We start from the raw sequence: 12,164 nt of genomic DNA on the forward strand, positions 1-12,164 counted from the left end.
ATTTAGGTAGTAGATATCCTATTTTGGGCATATAAGATTCACCTCCCGCCTGTAACATGGCTCACATCGCTTGCTTTACTGCCTTCCTTACATACATAAGGTCAAGTTGATGGTATACACACAGCTTTCCTCATGCTGGGGATTTTTTGAGGAAGGATTTATAGAGTATATGACTCAGAATAGATAATACAATGTCTAAGACTAATGCCAACCGTAACTATTCTTAATTGTCTTCTTGTGTACTCACTTGCTGGGTTGTCCGTACTATGTAGGCTGACCACTGGGACCCTTGGACCTGGAATTTAAAAATATGTGTATAAATATTTTTAAAGACATCTAAGTAATAATCATTAGAAAGTTTACATAATAGTTTTTTTTTCCCCCAAATGGAAGCACTTCGTGGTTAAAACATAGCAAAACAGAAACCAGATAACTAGTTTTCGTTCCTATTTATAAGCATTATATTCAGAAAGGTAAGAATATATAAGAAGGAAACTATTTGCAGAGATTAAGATTCCCTCTTCCCCCAAATGATCTATATTTCTATGTTTTTAGCCAATTCTACACGCTTTCTCTTTATCTCTAGTCTTTTATAGACTAGCCACTGATGTTCAGAAAGCTAATCCACGACCCTTTCACCCCTCATCCACTGGTCCAAGATCAAATTCTATTTGCCACTCAGCCAAAAAAGAAAGAATGTATGCATATTGAAAATAGTTCATCCACAAGAAAAGTTTCAAAATTGGGAGTAATTTTACATTAATTAAAAAATATGTTAATCTCCGTAAGTATCCAAATACTTAAAATATACTAGCTAATTTCTTACTGTAAAAAGTTATCTTGAAACTTCACTTCTCCAAGGAATCCCATCTAAAACTAATGTGTTTTTTTTTTCCTGATGTCATTAAACAAGAACTTCTTTTTTGATTACTTCATTTCATATATCAAGAGAAAAACAATGTTAAAAAGTAAGTCTTGGTATACTCTCATTATGTCTTAAAAAAGGACAGCTTAATGTATCAGCTGCAGTAGTAGCACTCAACTCCTCATATGATAAGAGGACACATGAGTTCCATTTAATCTCTGGAAAATACAGTATCATATTAAATGGAAAATGATTTCTATGACTATATTGTAGAAATACTGTATAAACATGTAAGACTATGCATATTGTTACAAGATAGAAAGGGTGATAATGGTGAATATAATTGCTCAGAATTGAAGAACGTTGAAGCAGGGGAATTCAATTTCCATAGGTCCTAAATTTCCATAGATCCTAAATCTCTTAACAACTAAGGCATTGTTTTAACAAGAACACTAGACTATTACTTTTCCTAAAGACTAGGTAAATTAGTTTATGATTGTGGCATGGCTTTGTTGATATAAATATATTTATTCACCTTTGAGAGTTGCTCATGTTCAAATAGCACTTATTAATTATGTGTGCATGTTTATTGACTTAGTCTCAGTTTTTATTTCTATATGAAATATGTAAAAAATTGTATCTCAGTGAATGTATATATAATGAATATCCTATTAACAAAAATTTACAAATTGAGATTATGAAATCATCTAGAATAATAATTGCCAATACCAACAGATATTGATCAAATACAATGAATAAAATATATCAGAATTCATGTATTATCTTACCTTCACAGAATAATAAGAAATGTTGATTCATGGGACTAAAACTGGCATCAAAATATGTACATTGTTCTTTCATGAAATTACATGAAATGCATTGGCGATTCAATAATCCTTCAGTAGAAGCACTGGAGAAAGAAAAAGGAAGTTATTATAGAAATGCTACTATTCTAGGCCCTTGAATGTGTGGTGTTCATATTTAAATATAATATAAACAGGGGAGTTACATTGGTATTTGCATAGAGGTTCATTGTAAACTATGAATCACCATATACATAAAATGTCAACTTCTATTAGTAATGTTAAAACATACACATTTTTCTTAATCTATTAAAATTAAAAGTATGTATATTTTTACGTATGCAATATGTATGCTTGTATGTATGGCTATAAACAAAGAACTGATTTCAATGGAACTCAAAATAACTTACTGTTTTTTGCATTTTAAATAGATATTTCTGTGTAAAATCTTAAAGGGAATTTCCCACAGATATTATTCAATATTTAATACATACTCATTGAAAGAAGGAATAAACACTTCCACAAGTCAAACAAAACATCAAGCTCATGATTTTCTAAATTAAACATTCTAAACATTAGAATTTGGTATCAGTGCCAAATTTTCCCCATCATTTACTTGCAGAAAATTACTGATTTAAAAAAAAGTTGTATTTGTATTATAACATATATAACACTAACAACAACACACACTTTGAGATAATGAGGTGGTAAAAAGAAGAGTCATCACTATCTTTATTTTATAATAATGGTGCTTAAGGTTATAGGAGTTGAAAAATTAATACAAGATTAAATTTCATTTATCGAATTGTTTATTTAATAAATAAGTCTGAATGCAAAATTTGGTAGGTCATTGGATGAAAACACTGTTGAGAATATCTTTAAAAAACTTGATCAGACAAAAGGCTCGATTTCATTTTGGAATGAAATGATTTTTGTCTACATATTTGCAAATGAATAATATTCACGTTGGTTTTGATGTGCAATACGCTGTAGGTATGGGGATTGGAACGGGGTGTTAAGGCAGATACAAGAAACAGTTCACAAAATCACAATTCCATGTTTGAAACACTGTGAGATGATTATAATCCAAAATTTTCTTATAATAGTCAAAACAATTAATATATACTAAGCACAAATCATATTAGTTTCACTCATGATAACTTATAAAATATTTGTAGTCAATTTCTTTTATTTTGTAAAATTTGGGTTAAACCTTTATAACATAAAATTTGCCATTTTAAGCATTTCCAAGTGTACAATTCAGTTTCATTAATTACATTCATAATATTGTACAATTTTCACCACAGAAAACTTAGAAATTACCCCAGTTGCACACAGCTATTCAGTGACACACTAAGATTTAAAACCTTTTTCTCTCTACTCTTCCATAAAGCTTTTAGATCCAAGTTCCCTGGAGATTTATGTGGTATTTTCTCATTATTTAGATTATGAGATCGCTGAAATAAAGAGATGCAAATTTTGAGACAAAGAAAGTAACAATGACTACGGTAGCAGTCCTACTCCTGCAGGGGTGCCTAGTGCCATATATTAAGTCAACCAATGGTCATTTTTATGGCCTGGACAAGACATTGATTTCATTTTCTGGGTCAAACGCTAACATTATCTTACAGTCAAGCCAACTGGCATTTGATGAGCTATTTAAGGGAAAATTTATCGGTACTACATTTTCTTTATAACACAGTCAACTACACTAGTACACGTCAGAGATATATTGACTGTTCTACCTCAGTCACTAGAGAGATAAGACAAGCACACAAATCTAAGAAGCCATTATGATTCAAATCACATTTTAGACTAATAATGGGAAGAAAGATTGAGGCAGTTCCACTTGCTAAACTTAACCAAGTCTAATCTTCTGATGCTGTCATTTTTCTTTGAGTTTTAAAAAATAGGAATTTTATAAGATATAAATTATTTCCACCTCTCTAAGTTATAGTTTATGGCTACCAATATAAATCATAATGTATGTTTCAAGAAAGATAAGCTTCAGGTCACCAAAAGAAAAAGTGACCAGTACTTTGATCAAGATCCCTAATCCAAAATTCAAATCACTATCTCTATATAAATAGCTTTGTTTCCTGGAAGTTAGAATTAAGAACATGGGTTCCAGGAGGTCCAAGAGAATAAACTAAGAATATAAAAATGATATATTAAGAAAGGCGATTAAAAGGACAAGGTTGCTTCTGATGAAAGCTAATTGTGTACAAATAAGAGTGTGGGGGGTGATGTAGAGGAAGTCGGGGGACTTTAAACATGCATTTTTACTCTCAAAGGAAAGTCTATGCGACTTGGTAAGAATTAGTGGTGACACTTCTTCAAACATGATGAATTTCCCCTGAGAATAGGTCATGGCAGTTTTGACACTTTAAAAATGGATCTGTGAAATGGAAATTAGAACATGTATATAAAGTCTAGAATTAATAGGCTGCTTGCCAGTCAAAAATAAAAGTCATTCTTGTGGGATCCTGGTAAAAGCTTTCTGAGTAAAGAGACATTTTAATACTAACTAGGTGCGAGCTTAAGCCTCTTTTTGAGTATAGTTTTGCATTTGGGAACATTGAACAGACGTAATTATTTTCCCAAGTATTGCTTTATTTTAGCAAGCAATGAGCGTTCCTTATTTAAATAAGGATGCCTCCTCCTGAAACAATCTCACTGGGTTTTATGAACGACAAGACAAAGGGGGAAAGCTTCCTGCTTGATACAGTAGACTAACTGTTCACAACAACATTATACTGTACAAGAATAAATTTCACCTGTGCCACATTAATGTACTGAAAATTTAAAATGAGACTTAGCAGGAGATGAAGGCACAAGGGAAAATATGTAAATGTCTCTGACGTGGAGAGTTGAGAGAAACAAGCCACAAAAAAAGATACTAAGAAACTGCAAAAGCAGGTGAAGAAAACAATAAGGAGAGAGCAGAGGAGGAAGGGAGAAAGCAGGCTGCATTGTGTCCAGTCCTGCCAAGGGACAGACTGGTGCAAGAGTGTGAAGCTTTGTCATGCAAAGTTGACTCTCCCTAACCATGTTGCAAAAGACATTTTAAATTTTTCCTTTCCTTCCCTTCCTTATGCTACATAGACAGCCATTGAGAAGCCAGTCTGTGTAAGGAGATCCTTGCACACTGCTTACCTGTACAGCTGCCTTCCTCTGGGAGAAGATTCAGTGCTCAGAAAGTAACTGTCCAGGAAAGAAAACAACACAAGCATTAGACACAGATCTATTTTTTGTGATCTGTGAATTTTGTCACATTGTCACATTGAATCTTGAATTCACATGGAATCGTCACCTGAATTTTCACATTAAATCTTCACTTGAAGTTTTAAAACTGTCCAAATACAGAAAAGAGTTGTTTTGCTATTCAAACACAGGGCTTTGATCAATCTGGAAAACATATTTTTTCCCCTGATACAATCATCCTTTTTCATAATCTCTCCCAATCACTGTGTGTGTATGCGTGCACGCACACACGCGTACATGCCTCTGTGTAAGATACCTGTGTGCGAACTGTGGAAGAGGTCTTTAAAGAAAGGTTATTCTTTCCATGGCTGGCTTGCTTTGACTAGGACTATGGTAAGCAAAACATAATTCTAGTAGAAAAGATGGCATTTGACAACCCTGACTTGCAGCCTGACCAGGGAACTGAAAACACTCACATTTTGTGAGTAGTTTCATCGTATGCCAAGATCTTGATCACTTCCCAGTTTCCTGATGTCAGATGCCGCACGGTAATTTGCTCACTTTTACTCTGCAAAGAAATAGAAAATATTGATTTTTCCTTTTATTTAAACAGCATCTCTCTGTTAAACACGAATGTACCAACTGCTCGTGACACTTTGAATTCTTTAATTCTCAGTTAACATTCAGTTTTCTGTTCCATAGCTCAAGAATGAACGTGCGTTCCTGTAAACACAGACCAAGGTAGGTAGCTTAGTGCTTTTATTTGAACTACAGAAAAGTCATTCAGAAAACTCCTCTGGGTAAGGGTGAATCAAGAATACCATGTTGATGGCAGCATTTGATACCAAGGTAGGACTTTAATCACTCTCATCTAGATGACTGGCAGCTCTACAGTTAGCTTTTTTTAAAAAAATACTTTAAAACAAAATTTACTCCAATAAAGACTCAGGTTTGTATTCATTTTAACCTTTGCAGTATGGGCATTGTTATAAGATTTGCCATTTAATGCAATAATTTTTTTTCCAAGATGAATTCATGTTGATGAAGGTAATTAATCAATGCTTCCAACGTGTTTATAGGACTAACATTTTAATATGTAGAACACAGATAGTAGTATTGTCTAAAAAATATATATTGCTTGACCCAAAAAGTATTCTTAGAAATACTATCATTCTATTCCTTAATCATTTTACATAGTTAGAGAACACTGATTAGAATGGATTAGAAAGATTTGGAACCAACCCAAACGCCCATCAATGATAGACTGGAGAAAGAAAATGTGGCACATATACACCATGGAATACTATACAGGTATAAAAAAGGATGAATTCATGTCCTTTGCAGTGACACGGATGAAGCTGGAAACCATCTTTCTCAGCAAACTAACACAAGAACAGAAAACCAAACACTGTATATTCTCACTCATGAGTGGGACCTGAACAATGAGAACACATGGACACAGGGAGGGGAATATCACACACCGGGGCCTGTCAGGGGATGGTGGGCAAGTGGAGGGATAGCATTAGGAGAAATACCTAATGTAGATGATGGGTTGATGGGTGCAGCAAACCACCATGGCCCGTGTATACCTATGTAACAAACCTGCACCTTCTGCACGTGTATCCCAGAACTTAAAGTATAAACAAACCACAAAACTGTTATCTCTGGTTTTGTGTATACTGAAGTTACTTCATTCTGATTCCTTATCTCAGTGCTGATTTTAAAGGGACTATTCCTACTGTTCCATTATCAATTATGCTACATTAATGAACCTTTTGACAAGTGCCTTTCTCATCTAAAAGAAGTTCCCTTTATTCCCAAATTTCTAAGGTTTTTGAATACTGATTTTGTTGAATTTTGAATTTTTGAATACTGAATTTGTTGATTTTGTTGGATCCTATGTCTGCATCTATTAAGGTGATTATAATTTTCTCATGAAGATTTAAATGCAGTTATCTTATATATTTTTGAAATTTTAAGCAAATTTTGCATTCCTGTGTGAAAAATGAGTTAATTTTTTAAATGCATTAAATAAGTCAACTTGTCAATAAGTGGTTCAGTATTTTTAAACTTTGTTACACTGCCCTTTCTCATACTGTCTTAATTTGGTTTTGGTTACAAGATGATACCCATGTCATAAATTATACTAAAGATATGCCATTTTTTTTTCATTTTCAAAATAACATAAAATTGGAAGTGCACGTTCTTAGAATATCTGGTTAGATTCATTTTTTAAAAACAACCTTTCCCTGATGTGAAAAATTTTACATCACTGATTCCATTTTCTCAGCACTATGGGGGATTTTGATTGTTTCTTAAATCTGATTTTTGACTTTTTTTCTGGATTGCACCCATTTCTCCTAAATTTCAAGTTTACCAATGTAAAGTTATTCATAGTATTCTTTTAATATTTTTAAAATCTGTAATTTTGTCCCTTTCCATTATTTATACTTTGGAGCTGTCCAAGTTATTATTACTCTTGATAGCTATTATAGATTTAATTACTGTTTCCAAAGAAATTATTTGTTTTATCACACCGCTTTATTTCATGTTTGCTTACTAGCTTAATAAGTGCTACTCCTTCATTTTTTTTCTTTTGTTTTGTTTTATTTGAGATTGAGTTTCACTCTTGTTGCCCAGGCTGGAGTGCAATGGCGCGATCTTGGCACACCGCAACCTCCGCCTCCCAGCTTCAAGCCATTCTCCTGCCTCAGCCTCCCTAGTAGCTGTGATTACAGGCATGTACCGCCATGCCCGGCTAATTTTTTATTTTTAGTAGAAATGGGGTTTCTCCATGTTTGTCAGGCTAGTCTCGAGCTCCCGACCTCAGGTGATCTGCCCGCCTTGGCCTCCCAAAGTGCTGGGATTACAGGCATGAGCCACTGTGCCCAGCCTACTCTTTCACTTCTAATTTCCTTTCTTTTACATTTGAATTTATTCTTTTATTCTCTTCTTTTTCTAAATTCTGACATTGGATATATACATAATTTCACATATGCATATAAAATTATTGCATATATTAAAAATTATTGTTTATATGTACTGCGTATTTTGGTATATGTAGTATTTTCATTTAGTTCCAAGTATTTGCTGATTTCTTCTTGAAACTATGAATAGAAATTATATTTTGTTTCTAAATGTCTGACATTTTAAATGTTATAATTTGTGCAATTCAATTGCATTGTCTTCAGAGAGTGTAATCTGTCAGCTGAGTAACACTTTCAATACATTTTTGGTAAAAATAAATTCAGAATTCGGTTCATATGGGACAGTTTTATTATAACCTCTATTTTCCCATACAACTGAAAGTGTAAACTAAAAAGGCATTCTATAGCTTACTACACATGCGTACTAACAGAATCTTCCTTTGAAAAATTTTCTTATTGGTGTGTATTTGCATTTCAATATCTGCCTAAGTAGTCTATTTTATGTTCTTAGTGGAAGTTCTCCAGACTTCTAGCTGTTTTAGGTCAACAGCAAGTCTGTGACTTCTTTGTATCACCTTCTTTGTATACTGTCTGATGTACTACTGTGATTTACAAGTATATGTTGACTAACGATGTAAGTGCAAAGACATCCAATTTGTGAGATATGAGACCTGCACAACCCAAAGGCTGGCACAGAATCCTAAAGTCATACATTTTATTGCCAAGTTCCCACAGAAAAATAACTCAGTGGATAGCTCCTCTTTCTTACTCATTTCCAGGCCCTGCTTTGAATGAGCCAAGGACGGGATACTAAAATTTCAAGGTTTTAGTGCATCTTTGATGCCAATTTCAAGACAAAAAAAATCTCAAAACGTTAAAAAAGTGAAGAAACTTTGCTCAATATTTGAAAACATCTGGAGAAACTTTTGGCCCACAGATTTCTAGTTTAATTATTTTCTGGTTTTCAAGATATTTTGGTGTGTGGGGTGTGTGTGTGTGTGTGTGTGTGGTGTATGTATGTTTTAATTAAAATTGCCATGAGTAAAAACCCAATGCTTTGAAAAATGTTTGAACACAATATAAAAAAATAAAACTGTACACTATTTACTTCAATGATACTTTTAGTTCAAAATATTACACTTTCAAGTGTAGGATCAAAAGATCCCTTGTCGGAAGCCATAATAACAACCCTACAACCTATTGATTTATTTTAAACAGCTGTAATTGCCTTGCTTGCTTTTTACCTATCAGGGCAAATATGGTATGAGGAATAGGTTGAACCCCCATTTTGCATATAATAGCAAATATTTACTTTCTAATAACCTATATAAGAATGTCACAGCAGGGGACACATTAATTTTGATCTGGTTAATAGTCTTAATACCAATCAGAATATGGTAGATGACTGAGCGACAGTTAAAAAATAAATATCAAGGGATTTGAGCAGATTTCACAAAGCGATGTTTGTACTTCAGTTAGGTTTTCAAGCACCTTCAGCAGAAATACAATCACAGGAAACGTCACTTAACAAAGCAGGAAAGAACAGCAGTTTTTACTCTACAGTAACATTTCTTTCTTTCTGTGCATCCATAATCTCTGCAATATTAACTTGATAGACTAGAAATACTGCATATAAATATAAAACTGTCGTGAACTTTTGATAAAGGCAATATGATAATGTATTTTAAATTGAACTAATATTTCATGTTTAATCTCAGACTAAAAAGCAACAAACCTTGTAAGTTCACTCATTCTTAAAAGAGGGCTAGAAATTTGGAATAGAGTTTTTATTTGGAACATTAGACATCAGACAAGTGCCCTTGAATTCACAGAGATTTTATCCTGCTCAAGGAAGTTAAATATTAGTTTTATAGTTCTATTTACAAATTGGAAACACATTGCGTATCAATACAAGTTTAACGGTGCATGTGCTTTTTACCTAATTACACATTATTCATTTAAGTTTATTATATTAAATTTTAACTTTTACAGCTTCTAAATAAGAGAAATGTTGTAGTGCTTAAAAATAGCATGCTTTAATTTGCCATCTATTCACCACATGAGATGAGCTAATTGTTTTCAGACAATGTCCTAATCAGATACAGCAATGAAAGTTAATGCAAAAATTTTACTGGGTTGATTTGGTGATAAAATTGTGGATTGGGGGCATACTATTTTCCACAGTATTTGCAGTGAATAATGTACTTAAAATTGTTCCAAGTGAAATCATAAGGTCTCATGGGTAAAACTTCGTGTTGCTGAATAGAGAAAGTGAACGGATTCACCAACATATAATTTTTCACTTAACACAATTTTAGAAGATGGCAGGGCTGTTCCTTATGCCTATGAATCTGAACGGCTGAACACAATGAAAACTCTGCTTACTCCATATTTGAGAGAAAAAGGTGCCATATCTTTGATAAAAACCTATCTCTTGGCTGCAGCCTGAATGGCAGGATGTTACAGTTCCTGAGATGAGAATTCAGAAGTTTGAAGTCAACATAACAAATATTTTTCAGGGAGTGAAGGGGCGAATATCTGAAGTGATCAAAAGTTTAATGGTCTGGGGTAAAAAGTTTTGTATCAGTGTATAACTCAGGAAGTACATAAACTGATATTAAAATGCATACTAAACACTCTATCCAGAAGAACAATTTCTTTTTTTTTTTTTTTTTTTTTTTTTGAGACGCAGTCTAGCTCTGCCGCCCAGGCTGGAGTGCAGTGGCCGGATCTCAGCTCACTGCAAGCTTCGCCTCCCGGGTTCCCGCCATTCTCCTGCCTCAGCCTCCCGAGTAGCTGGGACTACAGGCGCCCGCCACCGCGCCTGGCTAGTTTTTTGTATTTTTAGTAGAGACGGGGTTTCACCGTGTTATCAGGATGGTCTCGATCTCCTGACCTCGTGATCCGCCCGTCTCGGCCTCCCAAAGTGCTGGGATTACAGGCTTGAGCCACCGCGCCCGGCCAACAATTTCTTTAGCTATATAGATTTCAGAAAAGTCACAGTTTTTTAAAAAAATTATCTTTAATAGAATATATGAAAGTGGAGAAAACACTCACAAATTTTGCTTTCATATATTCATACTGAAAGTGATCCGGAAATACATACAGTAGGGCTTAGAAATCTTTTACTTTTGATCCAGCAATTCTGGTTTTGTTAATACTAAAGAAATAATCCACAATATAAATAAGCTTTATATACAGTGACATCTATCATTACAACAAATTGCCAGTAAATTAAACACAGAACAACAAATAATGGTGATTGATGCACATCCAGTCAACTCAATATTAATCTTCTAAAGAATTTTTTTTTTCAAAATTATTTAGCATTGTGGGAAACTATGCATTTAAAATTTAAATTTGACATATCAGGATGCAATACTGTAGTTTCTATAAAATTACAATAATGTTTAAATGAAGACTGGAGGAAAACACATGCATTCTTTGCTTCTTTTATTTGTATCCTTTGGAATCACTTTAACAAGGACCGCTCTTGTAAATGAGGAAAAAAAAAAAAAACCCACTAAAATATATGTAATGACAGTCATCACTCTCCATAATGAAAATAGCTTGAAAGCAATAATTTTCCAGCTTGGTCTCTAATTAATGATTTTTATGGACGTACTGATAATATGAGAGAGCAAATGTTTGCAAAAATTTAGTAATTTCATGGAGTAAGGTACTTCAAACAAATAAATACATTCTGAGTGAACCAGTAAGCTCTCAAACATAGGTCAGCGCCAAGTACTGCAAAGGTGATCTGGCTGACTGCTGGTGGCCAAGGCTGTACTCCTGTCATTTCTCACTTTTCAGGCATAACAATTTTAAGTAGAATTATGTAACATGGCAAGGGAAGGAAAGGGGGTAACAAGTCATCAATGCTGGCATGCATTACTGTTTAGGCAGTAAATTACTGTACTATTTTTTGGACAGCCAATTTGGCATTACACATCAAAACCTAAACAAATACATACATATGGTATACCCAGCCTGCATATCTTTTAACATCTAGAAATATAATTTTGTGGGAAGAATGATAAATAAAGTGTTTATAGGGGCTTTTAACTTTAATCATTTCTAACATCAAAATACAGAAATAACTTTAATGATGAATAAACTTGGATCGTTTAAATACAGGACAGGCCGGGCACAGCGGCTCATGACTGTAATCCCAGCACTTTGGGAGGCTGAAGCAGGCAGATCACCTGATGTCAGAAGTTTAAGACCAGCCTGGACAACACAGTGAAACCCACCTCTACTAAAAATACAAAAATTAGCCGGGCATGATGGTGGGTGCCTGTAATCCTAGCTACTCGGGAGGCTAAGGCAGGAGAATCGCTTGAACCCGGGAGGCAGGGGTGCAGT

General features: G+C 34.0%; 1 protein-coding gene across 3 annotated transcripts in view; it reads right to left on the bottom strand.

The window, feature by feature from the left end:
• Positions 1–12,164, bottom strand: part of DPP10 (dipeptidyl peptidase like 10) — a 701,607-nt gene that overhangs the window by 56,655 nt on the left and 632,788 nt on the right. For all 3 annotated transcript variants that reach the window (XM_077956499.1, XM_015109936.3, NM_001265998.1), the window contains 4 exon segments: positions 5,349–5,440; positions 4,825–4,872; positions 1,654–1,775; positions 248–295 (listed from right to left, as the gene is read on the bottom strand). In XM_077956499.1, the coding sequence (XP_077812625.1) occupies positions 248–295; positions 1,654–1,775; positions 4,825–4,872; positions 5,349–5,440 (310 nt within the window).

Source organism: Macaca mulatta, chromosome 12, assembly GCF_049350105.2.
Source record: "Macaca mulatta isolate MMU2019108-1 chromosome 12, T2T-MMU8v2.0, whole genome shotgun sequence".
NCBI classification, from domain to species: Eukaryota; Metazoa; Chordata; class Mammalia; order Primates; family Cercopithecidae; genus Macaca; species Macaca mulatta.